The sequence below is a fragment of the Pleurodeles waltl genome, chromosome 11 (assembly GCF_031143425.1).
Source record: "Pleurodeles waltl isolate 20211129_DDA chromosome 11, aPleWal1.hap1.20221129, whole genome shotgun sequence".
Lineage (NCBI taxonomy): Eukaryota > Metazoa > Chordata > Amphibia > Caudata > Salamandridae > Pleurodeles > Pleurodeles waltl.
Genome location: NC_090450.1, coordinates 477555777 through 477576513, shown reverse-complemented (window position 1 = coordinate 477576513; position 20737 = coordinate 477555777). Strand labels below are relative to the sequence as shown.

Here is a 20737-nt window from a genome sequence, read left to right as displayed (position 1 = left end):
ACAGTAACCGTTGTAACAAATATACAATAAAAATATACAATACAAATACAGGTTGCTTTAACAAAGAAGCCACCTACCAGTAACCTTCTGTAGCCCACTCAATCAAACAGTGTTTCCCACCCACCCACCCACCCCAACAACTGTGCCTGTTCAGGCCCTGGTTGGTCAGGTTTCACCAGCCCGTAATTCCCCTGACATTCAAGAAATGTACGACTCCTATATGGAGGAATAATATATTACCTACCTCCCCATCAATGATGAATTCTGTGATATCATGGATGCCTCCATCCATCGGTTGTCTCGAAAGCTATGGCACCACTAGAACAGCACCTGTTCAATTTTGCAGCACAGTGTCTATGACCCCTCGACCAGAGAGCGGAACCTAATGGGTCATCAACCCATATACCTTCGGACGGACCCGAGACACCCTAGACGTCAAGTAGGAAATGCACAGGTGTGGATTTAGAAGCCTTTGACCAACTAAAATGCACTTTTCTATGGCATAACTCACTTAAACCCCCCCACCTAATCACAGCCCTCCTCCCCCACACACTGACTTAAGTCCAACACCGACACCTGCCCCCTCTCCCCACTCAGGTGGGGGGGGAGACAGAGCCAGAGAAACCTCGGTGCCCAGTCCTACCCCAAAAACAGCTGACGTAGAAACAAGCCAATACCGTGGTTAGATTCGGACATGCTTGACCCCAACAAGCTCCTACATCCCCGCTCCTCTGAGTGGGCCCCCGTTGATGGAGTTGCCCGTTACGTGGTAAAGAGATTGAGGAAACTTCTTGACAAGGAGGTCCACAATAGACTCAAGGTTGAATGTCCCTGCCCTTCCCTTATGGGTAAGGTTTCCCTTACCCCAGAAATCGATCCATGCATGGAGACTTTCTTCGCCAAATATATACGCGACCCTAAAAAGGGCATTGACGATCCTGCCAGGAAAAACTCTTGGATATGGCAGGGTCGCTCATGAAAATACTTGACATGGCAGAGGATGCTAAGGCTTCCGGTTCCCTCTCAGGGTGGGAACAGAGGCAATAATATTTCTTGGCCATGCCACTGTGCCCTATCGACAGAGAGAAGGAGATCCTTCGTGATAAAAATGTATCTCAAGTAAGGGGGCTTGGCCATCTCTGAGGCCAGACCAGTTGCTCAAGGCGGCTTGTTCAAGAGCCTTTTATTAAGGAGCTCAGCAAATTAGTCTCTACTTTTAACTCACTGGACAAAGAACAATCGTCCAAAAAATAAAATATATTTAACCATTGGGTATTCACGGGGCGGGTCAACAAGCCTCCATCTGAGGTCAAGCCTCTAGAAGGGACCAGTATCAGGACCAGACAAGATGTGGTGGGTACTAACCCACAACAGGATACCATCCTCATTGAGGCAACCGAGGAGGACACAGAGGCGTACACTAGCAAAGCAGCTCTCACGGTGAGTGTGAGCCTTTTTCCCACATAAACTTCAGAGGCAGGTTGGCAGATTTTGTCCATATTTGGAAATGCCCAATGTCCGATGCCTGGGTCCTAAAGACCATCCGAGGGTTCTGGATCAAATTTTATGGCTCTCCTGTACGATCCTCAACAACCCTGCCCTTTCACTTTTCCAAAGAGGAGTCCTCCTTGGTAGAAATGGAGGTTCAAGAACCTTTGTCCAAAGGGGCCATAATCCAGACCTACCCACATCAATATGGGTTTCTCAGCAATCTTTTCTTGGTGGACAAATGTGATGGCAGCACACGCCCAGTCATTAACACCAGGAAATTAAACGAGTAGTTAGTCCACTACCACTTCAAAATGCAAGGCATTCTCCACCTCAGGGTCCTCCGCCTTCCCAATGACTGGTTGATGCATCTAGATTTAGAAGACGCCTATTTGACGGTTGTGATATTCCTACCACATAGGCGCTTCTTCCAGTTGCATCACGCCATAAGCAAATCCACCTCCCTCCCGTTCGGACTGTCCCCATGGTGTTTCAAGAAGATTCTTCAACTGGTGGTGGAACACCTACGGGTGAGAGGCGTCTGCCTCAGTGTATTAAGATGATCTCTTGGTCATGAACCAAGATGCCACGACCCAGAGGACACATCTTCAATGGGCAGCTGATCTGTTACAGTCCTTGGGTTTTCTCATCAACAAAAACAAATCAGTCCTATCCCAGACGTAATGCATTGTCTTCCGCTGGCCTGTATTGGATTCCGTCCAAGCCACCCTGAGTCTCCCCTTGAGGAAGGTAGCCAAAGTCAGATACAATCTGGCCTGCACACTGACCAAACCAACTACGTCCCTTCAGCAGATTGCTAGGGTGGTGGAGCTTCTCTCCTCTACCATCCAAGCCATCTTCCCCAGCTCTTTACATTACAGGGCCCTTCAAAGGCTACAAATCCCCCAACTCTTTAAAGATCTGACATACTCCCAGTGTGTTCCCCTAACACACGAGGAGAAGGCAGAAATCCTCTGGTGGTTAACCCATATCGAGGCGTGGAACGGCAGTGTCATTTTCAGTTCACAACCTGACCAAGTCATCGAAACCGATGCCAGCAGAGTGGACTGGTCAGAACACAAGAGCGCGCTTCACATCAACTGCCTGGAATTGCTAGCCAGTTCTTTCAGGTTCAAATGTTGAACAAAGGTACAGATTCAATGCAATGTCCTCCTAAAAATGGACAACATCCGGGCAGTCAGAAATATCAACCACCTCAGGGGGACGCAATCCAAGCCTTTTTCAGACCTGGGCAGGAGTTTTTGGGAATACTGTCTACAGAATCAGATCTCTGTCACAGTGGCACAGCTCCAAGGCTCGGCCAACCAAGAGGGGGATTGGCAATCCCGTTATCTTCGGGATCTCAGTCTCTGGAAACTGGATCCTTACATGTTCAGAATGCTGACATCCAGATGGGGCCTCTTCTCGGTGGACCCGTTTGCATCCAGGTTGGATCACATGGTGGCCAAATACCTCAGCTGGAGGTTGGACCCATGGGCTCATATGACAGATGCCTTTCAACAAACCTCGGACAAAATAGAATAAAACAACTAGGTCTGTCCCAGTTGGAGATTTTATCTTAGAGCTTAGTCTCTGAAACAGAAGTCAAAAGCCTCCAGCAGGGCAAGGTTGTAGGCTGAATCTGAGGTGAGTGCCACAAGGTTGGATAACCACTGGATTAGGTGGAAACTCACATTTTGCACCCAGAGAACATAACTTTTCCTAGCGTTTGTAACAGAAAGTTTCAGTCCTGTTATGGACATGAAGGCGAGGATTATGCTTTCTTTCTTTTATCTTGTGCATAGGTCCAGGTGAACCACAAACATTGCTTATCATTGGCGGTTTACTTTTTCTTGCCACTTTTTTCTTCTATTTTTATAAACTGGAGTGGGATTTTTATTGAGTTGTGTTTTTGACTTAATACCTCTTTTGATACTTCTGAATTTTTAACACATTTTGTTTAAGCTAAGCCTGTCTGCAGTGTGCCATAGCTACCAGGGGTTGAGTTCAGATTTAAATTAGGAAACATTTGACTTGACGTAACGGGTTAGTGACTATTACTTGTGATGGACTCTCACCCACCCCAATCAATAATTTATGTCCTTACAAGTACAATACAAGCACTTTATGTGGAGGGACACAAAGTCTGCCCAATCTCTGTGTGCAAAGTGATCAATATGCAGGCAGGGCCAAAGACCCTCTTTCAGCAGTGCTTCCTAAAGCTCTTTTTCTTTTGGTCACAGAAGGGATGATAACAGCTGTGCTGTCAAGTCAGACAAAAAATGCACACAAGTTTGTTTCAATTCTGCAAGCCACTCACCTCCCTAGGGATTGTTGAATTGCACCATCGACCCACAGAATCACATCTTGCGCTCTGAAGTGCACTGTGAGAACCACATTATATGTCCTCAGAATGGCAGATAAACATGGCCTACCTACCTGTGTATTATACTATCATCTGATAGAACACTTAAGACATTGGAGCATCCTAAATCTATATTTAAAAGAGTGAACATCGAAGGGCATTTGCTCCATATCTTTTGGCAGTTCACAAATGTATCCTTCCTACTGCTTACCAAGATTATGTGTGACGGTTTAAAGTCAGAGAACACAACTGCACTCTTACAGCAAATACAGCACTGGTTGTGTTTATCTCTTGTTCAAATAAATAATGTGCCTTGAACGCTTCACGTAATATAATACTTTGCCATATACAATGATACACACCTCCATAATCTGTACAGTGATTTCACTCAAATAAAGAAACAATGACTCGCTCACCATCTCTTCTTTTCATACTTCTCTTGCAGAAATTCTTTCACTTTCTGTGGATCCCTAAAGTCTGGAATTGTTGAAGATCTGTCATCAAATAACCCGAGCCAAATTTGTTTACAGACCTTTGAAAAAACAGAGAGAACAACTATTAGTAACGTTATTTAATGTTCTTTTGAATACAAGCCAATATGAAAGGTTATATTATAAATGTAATGCAAATGCTTGGGTGGCTGTTGGACTAATAATACCTCTACATTTATTTAGAGGCACTCACCCAGAAATCTATTCGTGCAAGTCTAGCTCACAAGAGGGATCGCTCAGACTGACTCACCATGTGAATAACAAGGAGGTGACCAGAGGTTCCGACACCAAACAGCAACAGTCCAGCTCTTTTAGTAGCCGAGGCAACAGTAATACAAACTAAATAAGTAGACTGTTCATAATTTCATATAATTTCGTGTGCAGACTACTCTGCAGCAGCCTAGGCGGTGTGGTAAGCACCTACATGAAGATTCTGTGCATTTAAGTCACTCAATTCAGAATTCTTCCCATTGTGTGGCACAAGAGCTCTGCAAATTAACCATGCATTGTTGATGTAGGCATGATCTGGAGCTCATTATCTTAAATCCCGACACCGCCAACAATGCCATTCGTCCTTTTAAGTTGACAGTTTGTCTGTATTAAAACCTATTACTTGCAGCGAGTTCACTGAATTGCCAAGTACCTCCTTTTTGCAGAGCTTTGACTTTCATTGGGAAGTGAGGTAGAAAGTGAATACGTCAGATTTTAGCAGCATAAAATAATGTACAATAATGATGCTGTCTGGAAAAGAGATAAAGATGTATTTCTGTTAATTTAAATTACAATTTGAGTAGTGAAACTAACATTAACAAACACAGCACAAGTGGTGTTGCTTATATGACATATTGTATGCATAAGTGTTTGTCTGCAGTTGCCATGCGGAGTACTTTGTTCAGCACCGTCTTACTCAAGCTGGGTGCGCTCATCAGTGCAATCCAATGCAATTGTAGGTGTTCCAGTGGAGCAATGGAGTGCAAAAGAATAACTACGGCTGCCTCCAGAGTGTCTCTGGGATGGAATATCTTGGGTTGTCAGGCACGAGGTACGCTCATCATCACAACATAGGGGGAGTGTATAGACACATATGATTCGATGAATCAAGTGCAGAAAGGCTCACACTTCGTGCAGAAAGGCTCACATTCCCTCACGGACTCAAGTGGGAGCTTGTCACACAGGGATGAAGACAAACTCAGACAATCCACATCGACAGCGCTTGCGGTTTTGTCTCATTCACTTGGCAGACAGGTGATAAAATGTTTATGTATTCTCAGAGGGCATGAATGAACTTAAGTTCGGGGTTGCAGCAGCACAGGTCAAATTTTTGGGCACCGCCTAGCAGGCAGATACTTTCAAGACAACCCTTGAAGCAGCTGGGCCGACAAGTACGGGACCAATAAGCCATGTTCTAAACAAGTCAGGAAGTGCATCTCCTTCTCTATCAGGTTTAAGGAACAGCACGTCTTTTCAGCTATGAAATGCACCTCTACTCGTTTTGTGAAGATAGCCAAGATTAGGGTCTCTGGTTCAGTCATTTTCTCTTTGTTGGAGCACAAAGTTTTTCAAAGTCAAAAGGTGAACTTGTGCACGTGGCTTAAAACATATTTTCCACACCAGAGGAAGTAGGTAAGAATCCAACTGGGCACTCTGCAGTAGAACTAGTGGATGGATTAAATTGTTATATCTACAGTAGATATTTGGGGGCTGTTATTTTACAAAACACAGTGGAATAAAACATATATTTCAAAGAGAAATGTAAAATATGAAAACCTTTCACAATTTCAAGTTACTTACCTTCGGTAGCGCTTTTTCTGGTGGATACATTATCTACCTGTGGATTCCTCACCTAAAGAATTCTCCCCTCGCGCCAGCTTCGACGTAAATTTCTTCTAGCTCTGCACGTCGACGATGCTATGTTCAATATCTTTCCACCGTGGCGTCTGGTGGAGGGCATACGGGTCCGTCAGGCCCTTTGGCTTTTAATTTGGGTGCTCCAGCTCCTTACAAGCCGACACCCTTCATGCCATTTCTGCCTTCTGGAGCTGCTGCAGCGCTGATGCCCTTGGCGTCGCCCAGAAGACCTGTGACTCTTACAACGTCTGCTACTCCGGCGCAGGTGGATTGATTTAGAACAATGTCACCTCTAGTCAGGAGGCGCCCAGTGTCATTCAATACATCCAGCTCAGCAAATTTGTGATTAGTCGTAACACTGTAAACAACACTCTGGTCCCCCTGTAGCATCTCAAACTTTTGATTAACGGGAAGCTGGGAATAAACAGCCATTCTATTTAAAAACACAAAGCTCAGTGCAGAAAAAGGTCAATTTGCCCAACCCAATATGCAACCAGCCATATTAACAGAGCATAAATTTACCACAATGCAATTAACTGAGCAGGGTTGGGTCCAATGCCTTTAACTCATCCTAACTTGATGAGTTAGTTGTAGAGGTTATGGAAACCACTTACCAATTTATCAAACCAATGTATAAACTTACTTCTTTACTCTACTTTCCCCTCTAATAGACCCTCCCTCTGTGGTGGAACTCCCCTGAGAACTATACTTAATGCATAGCAACTGTGTCTAAGAGTAAAGTTGTTGATGGTTTCAAATGCCAACTCTCAGGCGTTCTCATCTTTAGGGTTACAGATTGTGTACTGGGGCAAGAGGGTTAAGTGTACAATAGGTTTCTGATATCAGTCAATCTAACAGGCAGGACAGCCCCATTAATCCCATGTTAGATCTCTAGAGGCGCAGGGTGAACTGAACACTGGTTCCTTCTGTCAACTGGCCCTCACTCAGAGCTATTAGGAGCTTTTAATATCACCATGATGGTTGTCAGAGTAGAGGTGTGACCTTTTAGCTTTTCGAGTACAGTATTCCAACTTTCTTTTCCCCATTTTATAACACTCATCATCCAATGCTCCAAATTAAAAAGGAAATAACGTGGACCAGCCAAGCATCTTCCAGCTGCATAGTGGGAGATGAAAGTACATGTTATAGCACAAAAGCACCCCCTCACATAATCGCCCAGGGGCAGTTTGAGGCTTGCAGTCTGTCTGGCCCCTCCAGCAGCAACACCAGTGACTTAACAAAGGTCCCTGCTGAGTGACTTTGGAGGGAGTGGGGTGGGTTTTGTTACGCCACTGTGCAACAGAGAAGCAACCCACACAGCAGGAGATGAAAGTATACGAAATAGCAAAAAAGCTCCTCCTCACAAACCATTTAAAGGACAATGTGGGGATTGTAATCTTTCCAGCTACTCCAGCGGAAACATAGAAGCTTCCCGCCAATATCTCAACAACTATCAGGGCACAAATAAGACTCTAAACTCCAGTATGGTGTGAAAACAAACTCTACTTTGAATACTAGAGAGTATGGTTTCAACTGTGAGAGTGGAGGCTCTGCTTCACAACTTCCCCACTTCTCTGTGATGAAAGATATGTGGCCCATGCTTCTGTTTTTGTGTTTCTGGCTGTGAGTGGTCAAAAGAGGGCAGAGCATGGCTTCAGACAGTAGAACCCTCTCTCTGCATCTGGTGGTGCGCTTGGGGCAACAGACATGTTTTCTACTATGTTGCATCACAGATTGCTCAGGAGATTATCTGAGGTGTGGAAGTATTTTGCTTTCTCAGGCTCACTGGAAGAATCAGATAACTAAAAGGTTGCCGGTGAGAGGGACAAAATGACTTGAGATGATGCTGCTGGGCCAGTGGAGATGGGTAAGTGGTGTGGAGGTGAGGGAGGGGGGTTTGGGGTGTTAGGGGGAATGCTACGTAATCTGTTGCTGGATATTTTGCTCCCGGACTTCAAAATGAGCAGGAAGACAGACATTACTATATTTTATGAGACAGCATTCTGCCTGTGTGTATGTATCTGTTTGCATTATTATAATGAAGTCAATTTATAGTAGAAAACACAACAGAATTCTTAGCCAGTCATAATTCTACTCATAAATTATAGCATAAGGCAAAGAAGACAATGCTGGGTAGTCTCAGAGCAGTGGCTTTCAAGCATGGAACATGCTCATTGCATCCAATTAGAGTTTTTACTGGTTACAATTTCTGAATTGCATGGAAATGACTGTGCACTATCTTTCCTCTGCTGCATCAATACTATTTCTTCTATAATACTGGTTAGATAGCCTCTTGCTGTCTCTAGTCTATACACTTCAACAATCCCAGATAAAAGAATGGTATAACTCCAAAACACAGTCTGGTCAACATGGTTCATTTAAGTTACCAGTAGATGGTCAATGGATTCTAGGATTTTCTATTGCAGACAAGTGGAAGTACCCTGGAGTACCAAACTATCCGATGTCAAGACCAAGTACCGTTCCTAAAAAGTTTGTTTATTTGCATCCTGAGACTTTAGTTTCACAATTATAATGGGAAAAGTGAAACTACAGGTGTCAGAATCCAAAGAATAAAACCTAGATCTGGAAAGGGTATCCATTCCTGGAAGGAGCACCTTAATTACAGTCTTGAAGAAACAGTGCCTAGCTGTCAATTGAACCATTTTATACATACAAACATTATTCACTTAAAATCCTATTGCCTTAATTCTGACCTCTGCATGTGAGGCCAGTGCACACAACCCTCTTACCAACGTACCATCAAATAATGATTTATATTTGAAAACAATTGAAATATATGAACTTCATTTCAAAGACAAATGATGTTGCATATTATTATAATAATAAAATCTAGTTAATACAATTGGATGAATTAGAATTGGGATGGTGCACAGTCTAGGGCCCGCACCAGCCTCTCTTGTGAGGGCCTTCCTCACTCTTGTCACAAAATCCCCTAGGTTCCTGCCCCAGTGTTCCAAGTCGCATCACCAAAAACTGACCCCATGTGGGAAAGCTCATGGGGCTGCGGGACCAGGGCATCGGTGGGAGCAGTGTGCTCATCCTTATCATTAAAGACCCACTTATTTTGCATTCTCAATGGATGCAGGGCACTTTGATGCGGTTGTGTCCCCGTTTGCAGAAACTCACATGATCACATAGACTACATTACCCAGGCTGGCAGCCATTTTGGGCATGGCAGATCTATAAAAGCCGGCCACACCCTGGGAAGGTGCTCACTATTCTTTGATTCAGCTTGGTGATGAGATCGGACTCCGGAAGCGGCAGCACTTTCTGCCCTCTGGAATACTCTGAAGTTGGGTACCAAAAGGAAATTCAGCACTAGCTGTTCATACAATTTAATGGACATCATATTGTGATAGTTTGTGAATAACATTAAGTGCAGTATGTGGTATCCCAAGAGGAGATAAAGCCCATTGCTACCTGTGAACAGCTCTCTATTCGCAACCCTATGTTGGATATGAGATAAGGCATCTCTTGATCCTTTGCTAGTATTAAGCTTGAGTGATTTAAGACTCAAGATCAATATATACTATATATTAGCATAATTAGATTTGTCTCGACTGTTGTGAAAACAGAGTGTTTTTGTTTGGTTGTTCTTATATTTTTCAGGTCTCCTTCCCCGCAGTCCCTTTCACAAAAACCCTTCCCGCAACTCCAAGACTCAGTACTGTAACTGTCCTCCGAGTTGGTGGTGCCTGGAGGTTGGCCCCCTTGTTAAGCATCAAGCAGAGCCCGAGAAAAGGTGATTACTGACAGGCTTTGATACACCTTATGAAGTACAAATAAGCATTAACATAAAAAAACTATTTACCTCATTTCCATGCTTCTGAAGAAATTCTATTTCTGTCTGTGTAAACGTTGTCATGGAGATCGACTTTACTCTATGGGGTGGATTTAAGCCTCGCCTAGAAAAGAAATAGAAAAGTCTCAATTTGTGAACTGCCTTGAAGGACAGTGTCAAACAATAAAACAATGCAACACTGGTCATTTAGGTGCATCAGAACGACAATAAACTACACAAACCTGCTAGCAAAAACAGCAGCAATGTATTTTAAAACAATGTTCTTTGATCTGTCAGAATCAATAATCAGGATTTTAAACAAATGTTTTCACTTTTTAAGTCCAAGTCTATCAGATGGATGCTAATGGCTTTTTGGAGACATTCGGAAACTAACCTAGAAACCCATTCCGCCCTTTGCTTATAAGTGGATTTGTGGTTTGTAGCTCACATTTTCTTGCTTTCTATTTGCTGGCTTTAATTATTTTAGGCTGTCCAGCATGACTTTGTCCCTCCAACTTAGCATAGCCTGTTTACTGTATTCTTCAACAAGTACTCGCTTTCTGTAAACACGTCTTTACTTTGTTTTCTTAACTTGTCAGATTTGCTGTGCATTCCAAAGGTAGAGGTCAAATGTCGGCCTCTATCTTCCGCGGGAGCTTGGTGATTACTTTCCTTTCTCGGACTTCAAAGTGAGAGGACTGATGTGGCAAATCTGGGAGTGGGAAAGGAAAGGCTTTTTTCTAGATAAGTCGAAAGTCAGGGCACTCATGAATCACAATCATTTACGTTACAGATGTTTAGAGTCCATATTGTAATAGTAAAGAATTTCGTTGTAAAACCGGAAATCATGAAAACAGGAACCTTCAATTTATTCTTGAAAGATAAGTTACATCGCGGTGATAGGAAACAATCCTTAAGGTCAACACATCTGTGACCATAACAGCCGATAAGTAGTCATGTAGCAACAAACGCCAACACGTGTTTCGTCTTATGAGAGATAAATCTCAAAGACTTCATCAGGGCTGGAATAAACAAAAATAATGTCTAAAACATGTGGTATAGTAACCTCTGAAATGCCAACAGGGCTGTACTTGGAAAGCTGGTGCAACGCTTAATTCTTTTGTAAATGTATGCCACAAAATTAAAATGAAAATCATGAAGTTGACTAAATGTGAAGTCATATGTGTGCAACTATTGGTGCAAAAAAAGATATCTGTGGCAATGCCAACAGGCTTCACCTTTGTTTTTAAGATTTCGCTACAACAGCGCAAGCACTGTGCATGCCAGACCTAAAATGGCTGTGTGGCCATATACAACCTGGTCGTTTGTACAACCTTTACAACCCATCAGCATCCCTAACATACTGGCAATGTTCGATTACCATCACTTTTTGAGAACCTTAGAAAAACACCCACTGCCCATGTAAGTAGACAAATCTGAAAACTAGCGTCTCTATTGGCTTACATACTGTAGGTAATGTTTTCTTTTTCTCAAATTTGTTCTGGAAACTATTCACACTCTGATAAAGCCATCTGAACATATGAGAAAGCTCGACACCCACATGTCAAAGCTTACACAACTTGACCAAGTGTACATATAATGCGGATGATGCGGGGGCCCTGCTGTTCTCAGTCGCTGCAGGCCGCGAAGAAGAGGACTGAGGAATAGAAAAATTCAAGCTCGCCGTCCGTGAGATAAACCATAGCTTAGGTTTAATGCAAGCTTGGGTTTAGGGCTGTCATTTGCACGAGCCCCCGGCAGTGCCATGATTTGCATTATTGACGGGCCTGGGCACAGACACCATTTAAATACATCTGCAAACTCACAGAGGCTGCTTAATAACGCCCTCGACATGGACTCAAAAAACACAACCATCATGTTCGGGGTATTGCAGGCGGGAGACGTTCGCTGCTCTGAAGTCGTTATTTGAAAAAATAAAATGTTTTGGTGCATTCTGTTCTTGACTCGTATGGAGTGCTAAGTATCTATTAAAGTAAAAAAAAAAATGCAAGGGGGGGGTAATTTTGAACAGCAAACCCTACCATCAGAAGCATCCAGCAGCTGCAAGTAGAAGGAGACAGGTACCAGAAGTAGTAGCACTTAGGCCCGAGGCCAGTCTCCACTGCAGGATGACTGTGGCGAGGACAAGTTAACCACCAAAGAGCCACATGGGAGCTAGCCAATGATAAGTAGAGCGATGTGGAGTCCATTTGGGAGCCTGTCAGTGGTAAGTAATGTGGAGTAGGAACCACGTGGATGCCAGACAATGGTAACACAAGGTAACTGGGGCGGAGGCGGGGGGGCTTTACAAGCCCCCTTTAAGATTTTTTATGATTTCATTAGCACAGCACAAGCAATGTACAGCCGAAACCTAAAAATAGCATTAGAAAAGTAAAGTATTTGCAACAGGCCCAGTGCATGCACTTTTCTAGACAACTGAGCATGTGAACAGGCAAGATGTCATCACTTAGTGAAAGAGACAATGGTTCCAGTGAACTGCCTCATTGGCACGTGCAGTATGTTGGTGGGTGAAACAAACTGTGAATTACAGTTAATTAGAAAAGTACGAGGGCCTATTCAAACCCACTCTATGAATGTACAAATGTGTTATTATGGAAAAAAAATCCCAACCCGTCTTTAGGCCAGACTTAAAAATGGGCACTTTCTTTACATGGCCTACCTATCCTAGATGTTTTGGATCCAACTTAAAACATCAAACAAAGGCTCGGTGCTGATCGACAAAGAAAGTTCTAGATAAACCCTCATTTGAAAGAAAGCTTGAATACTTTATTATAAAACAACTCCACGCTTTCAGAATTGCGAATGCTGAAACAGAAACAAAATCCATATAACATTACAGACGGAGATATAGTATTTTAGGATACCCTTTTACAAGAAGATTACACAAAATGTTTGCATGCCTTTAAAATCGGTGGATTTAAATAACACAGGCATTAGGGTTGAGAATCCTGTTTTGTTTTGCACATCAAATGATATTTGCGTGTTTGAGTAACACAAGGAAGCATTAGTCCAAGAGTAGCTGTAGCAGTGCTCATTTCCCCATAGACTATCAATTTTGCTTTCCTGCATGTGTTCTTGTTCTACGTGTTTGAGAAAGAATGCTCCGCAGTCCACAAACCTGTACCTGGTCCTCGTGTTACGGAAAAGCTTGCTGCACAAGGCAGAGTCAAACGATGTACCAGCGATACATTTTACTGAAGCTTGGTTAATATAATTGCACTGCACATTTTATGCAAACCAACTGACACTTCCAAGGGGCATCAAAGTCAGAACGCAAGCGCACAGACGAGAAGAATAAGATGGAGGTGCAAGGGAGTGGGTGTAGGGCGCAAGGGTCGGTATGCAGGGTGCCAGCGAAAAGCGCAAAGTAGAAGAGCAGGGTAATGTTAGGAAAACCAAGCTTTACCTGCTATTACTACTATCCCACATCCCTGTCACTGGATGCCACTTTACTCCAATAGCACAGGCACTCCATTCCTCTATCTCACATTTCCATCATCCAAATTAAATTTCATGCCATGTCAATCCATCCTACTTAACCACATCACGTCATTACCATCCCACATTGCTATCATCGTATCCAACTACTTTACTTACACTATATCAAGACCATCCTACATGAATGCAAATTAAGTACAGTTCTTGTTACTACCGCCATCACAGGTCACTAGATTACCACTCCACCTCACCACTATCCCTCTATACGGCCCTAGCACGTGCACGGAATTAACATAAAATAAGTGCGTATTGCAACTGCCCATGTCGGCTTTGTGAGTACGAACCTGCAGGCTATGTAACCGAACTTTGAAATGTTACTTTACTTTCCCTGTACCACTGTACCAGTGCTCTCATTGAGCGTAATTGTCTGAAAGGAGGGCAGGCTGTTTCTGTGTGTCTTCGTCTTTTAATAGAGCTTTCACTGCAGTCAGTGCACACCTGGCGTGTGTGTAAAAGGAGGTCACCCTGCCTCTCCACGTGGGGGCGTGAGGAGATTGGGAGTAGAGGTTCAAGTGTGTGGGGGAGTGATGGCAGTCGAATCCTTAACTTCTTGTAGACATACATTCTATTTTCCTTGGGGGAGGAGGGGTGTGGCGCGGGTGGTATGTCTGTAGATCACCAGTACCAAATTCACACAATTACAAATTATGAAGGAGATTAAAGGGATGGGATTGAGAGTCCCTTGCAGCAGATGAGCTGTCGAATAAACAGACTCAAATTTCAAAATACATCTGAGCATTACTGACATTTTCGAAGAAGCTTTTAAATTATGCGCCATCTATTTTTTTTTAGATATATAAGATTATTCAGTTAATCAAAACATTTCAATAATAAATAATGATAGTGTAATAAAACAAAATCAAAATACAGTGCAAAAAGCCACTTTGAGCGAAACTCAAGTACTGAAACAAGTTTAGAGTCATTGGACATTCATATACATTAAACCGTAACCCCAAAACATTAATACAAACCAGCATTTCAAGTGAACACGACTCCAAGGCCACCAAATCACAGTCACTAGTGTTGGGGCTCGCAGACGGCGAATGGCCAGGTATGCCAATTGAGTTAAGTATTTGTGTTGCGCAGCCCTCCTTAAACTTCACAAATCCCACCAAAAAAGCTGCTTGCTCATCATTACAATGAAACCATTTTTGACAGCTTCCCTACATGTTCACATACCGTGACTGAGGAATGCTGGCTTCAAGAAAATGTTTCAATTAATATTTAGGCCAGGCAGAGGCAGTTTTTGAGACTTGTGGACTGATCTAGTATTACACACAATGCATTGGTTACATTGTGCCTCCTGTTCCCAACTCTGTCTGGCGTTTCTAAAGTAAAACAAACCAAATCTCAGTCTCAAGCAGTAATGCATTTTAAGAGAGTTTCCTAAAACAAATACAAGATTTAGTTGACTTCCTAATTTTGTGTTGGAACTCCCCTTTCATCAAAACATTTTGCGACTGCTAATGGTATTAAGATCCTACTTAAAGGATAGATGTTTCAATTCTCTTTTCCGTAAACTTATAAAGAGACTGTGTGACAGCTCAAGGTCCAAAATGGACTGCGTGCCTAGATTATTAGAGCAACTGCCAGAGTGCCATCTATTATTTGAGCATATGAACAATCCCAGCCTGATCTATGCCTGGAAAACTCAGAGTAGTTTGAGAGCTACTGGTAGCTTGCCATCGTTCTGGAAATTGCTTTCAGAAGTCAAGTCTAACCCAGTACATTATTTGCCCAGATACTCTCAATAAAGACTGCACTGATCGTCCCCAGACCCTTGAAGTGGCAGGCAGCAGAACCAACAACAGGGTCTCACATTAACACAAACACATTCCGTCAACCTATGGAAACTTTATGAACACAATCCTAATCTGCAAAAGTCACATGAAGATTGACCATGTTACAGACCAACTTTATTAAACACATTTTGTCCATGTGAACGTTGGTCCACGAACAAAAGAATGTCAAAAACAGCCAAAGTGGAGTCAGCGGAGTGTTTAACTGAACTTTTCTTTGGAGAATAATTACATTTCTGATGTAAGATACGTACATTTTCCCTGTAAATCTTATTTAGTTTGAGGTTAACTTCCGTGACTTCATTAAACCTTTGAGATTAGGAGTGGTAGAGCACTCAAGATGTTTAGTTCTACGAGTTTCAGGGAGATGGGGCGGTCAAGTCATCAGACAAAACTCTCAACCCACCTCGTGGCTAAAACAAGGTACCTAAGCAGCCCTACAGGTTCATTCTACAGACCTCTCTATTCCTGAACTTCAATGAGATTTCTTTGCAATAAACACACAACTACCACTACCATAATGAAAAGCAATGTGAGCTTAGAACGGACGAAGGGGCCACGTGACGTGGGACTGATTAAAGGAGCTGAGCCTGTGAGAATTACATTGAACCTGGAACTATATTGCCCAGGATATGTCAGTACCCCTTGTCCAAAGAAGCACAAGAAGGTATCTTACCTGCAATTCTGACGTTACTTGCTCATTGAGTGATATATGAAAGATCAACACCATATAATACACCGATTTTCAGATAAAAAAGGCCAAAGGAGAATCGTGGAGAATGATTCGGGGTTTGCGCTCTCTGAACGATATAGTCATTGCCGAATTTCCAGTAGTACCCGATCCATCGGTTATACTGACAAATATCCCCAAAGATGCCACTTGCTTCTCTGTAATCCATTAGAAAAATTTGTTTTTCAGCATTCCAGTACATCCCGAAAGTCAATATTTGACTGGAGTCACATTTAAAAATATGCAATATTGCCACAGGAGGCTCCCACAAGGCTTTTGCGAGTCCACGAGCATTTTTAATCAGACAGTTAAAAAAGACTTAGTGAACATACAAGGCAAGAGTACGCTCTTACAATATGTGGACGACATTCTGGTTTGTAGCGCCGCCGAAGACATATGTAGAGACACCACCACTGGCCTCCTCTGCACGCTTTCAGACAAAGGATACAATGTCAACAAAAATAAATGACAATATGTGCGGACAGAGGTCCGCCATTTGGGGCAACTAATATCTAAAGACACCTGACAGAGTAGAAAGCATCAGAAACATGCCCAAGCCCTATCCTACCAAACAAATGCAGCAATTTTTGGGACTCTGTAATTACGTGAGGCAGTGGGTATTTGATTATGCTACGTTGACAGCAACACTTCTCACAGCATTAAAGGGGTCCCATGCAAATGCAAACAAAATAAATTGGACAGATGAGGGGGAGACAGCGTATATGGAGCTAAAGAAAACAATCACAAACGCTCCGGTGTTAGGTACACCTGACTACAATAAACAATTCTACCTCTTTTGTCATTATAAAGGAATGACGATGACTGCAGTGCTGACTCAAAAGACACCTATGGGACATAAGCCTATTGCATACTACAGTGGGCTGCTAGATCCTGTCATGAAAGGTCACTATTCATGTGAGCAAGCCCTGGCTACAGAAGCGCTTGCAATCCAGAAGAGCACCACTGTAGTGATAGGATCAACTTTAACACTGTATGTAGAGCATGCAGTATTTGCTATCTTGCAAAGAGGCAAGAGCACCCTCACAACTCGGAGAGCCTCTGGGTACGAAGTAATACTTTCATTGCCGTCCTTGCAAGTGGGCAGATGTTACACAGTTAATCCAGAGACATTCTTTGCACACGCAGCTACTGATGCCGAACAAGTACACGACTGTGCCAATTATGTGCCTGAAGAAGAAAGCAAGGTGGGAAGGAGGACCCCATCTCTGGGAGCATGCTGGTCTTAGTGGATGGATCCTCTTTCATAGGTCAGAAAACAGGGATTAGAAATTCAGGAGCTGCAGTTGTAAGAGACAAACAGCAGTAGCCGTTTGATACCTTACAGATAGTGACATACCACTACCATCTCATTTTTCAGAACTAGTAGCCATTATTGAAGCACTGCAGCATGCTGAGGGGTTAGAAGTCACCATCTATTCAGACTCAGCATATGTTATCACCACTGCACATTCTAGCATTCACAAGTGGGAGAGGAGGGGTTTCTTAAATCTGATGGGTTCCCTGTGATTCACAGAGATTTACTGGCAAAATTAATCCAGGCTTTAACTCTACCATCCAAGGAAGCATTGATAAAATGTGTGACGCATACAAATCAGCAAGACCTTGTCTCCAGTAGTAATGCTCTGGCAGACTGGGCAGTCAAGGAGGCAGCCAAAAGATCTCCAAATTATACTGAATCAGAAGAGCAAACATTGGAAATGATGGCGAGTAGGCAACAGAACGATACTGACTTACCACCCCCATACACAGAAACAGCACAATTACATCTACGTTAGTTGCAACAGCAGGCATCAACCACATGCGAGGGAGCCGTGAGAACAGCAAGGGTGCATACAATCACCAAAAGATTTCATTTATAGGAAGGAAAGTACAGGGAAACCTGTAATGCCACAAGCCCTGTTGTACACAGTGCTGGAGCAACAGCATCTTCCCGCACACAAGGCCAAAGAATATCTTCTTGCTGCATTACAGTCAGATTGGTTTATCCCACAACTGTGTGAAATGATTACTATTTATTTTGCTGAATGTGCAATATGCCAACAATACAGTCCAAGACCCCCCACTAAAAGTTATTACATCAACAATCCCCCCCCCCCAATCCAACAGGTCCATTTAAAAATCTATATTTAGATTTTGCTGACATCATTGATAGATGTAACAACTACAGGAATCTAACTGTAGTGGTCTGTTCTTTCTCAAGGTGGGTTGAGGTAGGACACTGTGTACATAATGATGACAAAGCAGCAGATAACTTTCTGATACGAGAAGTAATACCTAGGTGGGGAAATCGCAGAAGCGATCCGTTCCGATAATGGACACATTTTGTTAATGTCATCTTTCAACACATCTGCACTTCCCAGGGGATAAAACATAAACTGTCATCTATCACCCCCAAAGTAATGGTATAATGGCCTGTTGAAATAAAAAATAAGCAAACTGTGCGCTACATTGCATAAGAACTGGCTCCACTGCCTTCCATTAGCCTTGTATGCCCTCAGAAATCAACCAGGAAGTGATCATCACTTGACCCAGCACCCGATAGTGACAGGGTGTCCTATGCCAACTCCCTTAACAATAGTAAGGCAAAAGACAGATGCTCAGAAAATAGCTGAGGTTTGGGGGAATGAAATTAGCTGATATGCGTCTCAGTTGCTGAAGTCTGTTAAGTTCTTTTCTAAACAGGCGGCAAAACAGCAGAAGTGCACCACAGCAGCACAGCAGACCAGTCCAGTTCCTGTGGGTCAACCAGTGTAAATGTGCAATTTTATTAGGCAATGGAAAGACAGCAGGTTTGGGGGGCTTTAGCCAATCACTCACAGCACACCCACCGGAGTGAAACCGTGAATACACCTATCGGACATTCGGCTAGCCCCTTCGCTGTGTCAAACATCGCTTTTGTTACAGGAACATTTAGAGGAGAGCGAAGAGAAGGGGGGAGTGACACTGTTTTCTTTTAAAGAGCGAGCGGAGTACCTTATTGGCTCTGAAAGCAGACATTTATGGATTACTGTTTTGTTTTCTTGCTTATGTTTTATCATATTTGCAGCTGTAGTACAATGGTATCTTAATTCATGTATAGTCATGTCCAAATATTGTGCGTTTGCAGAGAGAAGCATATGAATATAAGAATGCATCTCATAATATTCATGCTAGCTTATCAGATAATATGTGGTATCAGCATATGACAGAAGTAGGCATGCAAAGTACTAACCAGTCTTGCCTGGTATGCTCCTTAATTCCGCATGCCAGTGATTCAGATAGATTACATTCATCTAAAGAAGTACCTCCAAATGTCACACAGTGTCTTTTACATATTTTCCTGTGTAGAATGAGAGCATGGACGCAACCTTCACCGGTACAACAGGAAACATTTTTAGTAAACATCACACAGTATGAGAAAGAGATAGTCGACACATCTGATGTCTTGACTGACTGTAAAGAAATAGAAGTGAAGCTAGAGGCAATGGCTGGGACAAGGGTTCTAAGGTACAAGGGGGTTAGGAGGAAGCCTAGAATATTAGAGCAGGGAATCCTAGGGGTATCACAACCTCTCTTTTATGTAAGAACTATTCAGCCACACCTAGGCCGTATGATTGTCAGGAGAGGCCACATCTCAAGTTAAATGGCTCAGTATACGTCCATGGTCAATGGCAGCATGACGCAACATTGGCGTGCAGAGCTCTCTCCTTACGGAGAGGGAGTAAAAACAACACTAACGAACAACAGAACTGTCAGGCTGTATGGGATGAGAATATACAGAGCCTAACCTGGTTACTCTTCGAGTGGGCCGAACACCCATTGTCTTTTCCTAATGTTTCAGGGGAAACAGAGCGGTCTTGGTAGGGTAGAACATCAATTACATCACCACAAGGCATAATGCTGACATGCAATGGGGCACTTCCAGTCTGATGAACTACTATTGGCAGTGTGGAGAATGGCCATATACGCGACTTCCTGCAGGATGGCGAGGTCTCTGTTCCTTAGTCACTGTGCACATCCCCTCCTTGGTGATTCCAGTAATGGACGTTTCGAAGCTACACGACCATCCTAAGAGCCGTCCAATGACCTTGTTACATCATTATTGGAGGAGAAGAGCTGCGGAGTATTTTCGCACTGCAACTTGGGCAGAAATTCCGCAGGAGTATCGGTTGTTCAATGATGCCCAGTTGTTTTTTGGAAGCATCATCCTATTCATCCAAGCGAAATCCACTACTCGTTGGTTGCAAATAACACGATGGGAACTGATGAAAACCATCATTACCACGGAAGATGGTTTCAATGCAGTCAAAGAAGAGTTGCGGGCAGTGCGAGTAATGGCTATGCAACATAGGTATGTGTTAGACTTGATGACGGTTATGGAGGGAGGGGTTTTTGCCAAGATGGGTATGGCCTGCTGTACATACGTGCCAGCCAACAATGCAGACATTGGAACAATAACAGAGGCCATACAGACTTTGCATAATCTGCAGAAGAGAATGGTGGAAGAAGGGGCTGCCCCCGACGAGTGGTTTCCAGGGTTGTTTTCGTGGATACCGTCCTGGTTATCAGAATTGCTTAAAGGACTTCTTACAATTCTTGTGGTGATCCTTTTGATGTATTGTCTTGTCCAGATTATTGTAGGGTGTTATAAGTCCAGCAGTCAGAAGTTAAGAGGGATGTTTACTAGTAGATTAG

General features: G+C 43.1%; 1 protein-coding gene across 13 annotated transcripts in view; it reads right to left on the bottom strand.

Annotated features, from left to right (window-relative positions):
• AGFG1 (ArfGAP with FG repeats 1) overlaps positions 1 to 20737 on the bottom strand; it is a 328958-nt gene that overhangs the window by 270344 nt on the left and 37877 nt on the right. For all 13 annotated transcript variants that reach the window (XM_069213848.1, XM_069213840.1, XM_069213844.1 and 10 more), the window contains exons 2-3: positions 10025 to 10118; positions 4270 to 4385 (exon numbers count right to left, since the gene is read on the bottom strand). In XM_069213848.1, the coding sequence (XP_069069949.1) occupies positions 4270 to 4385; positions 10025 to 10118 (210 nt within the window). The remainder of the gene's footprint in view (positions 1 to 4269; positions 4386 to 10024; positions 10119 to 20737) is intronic.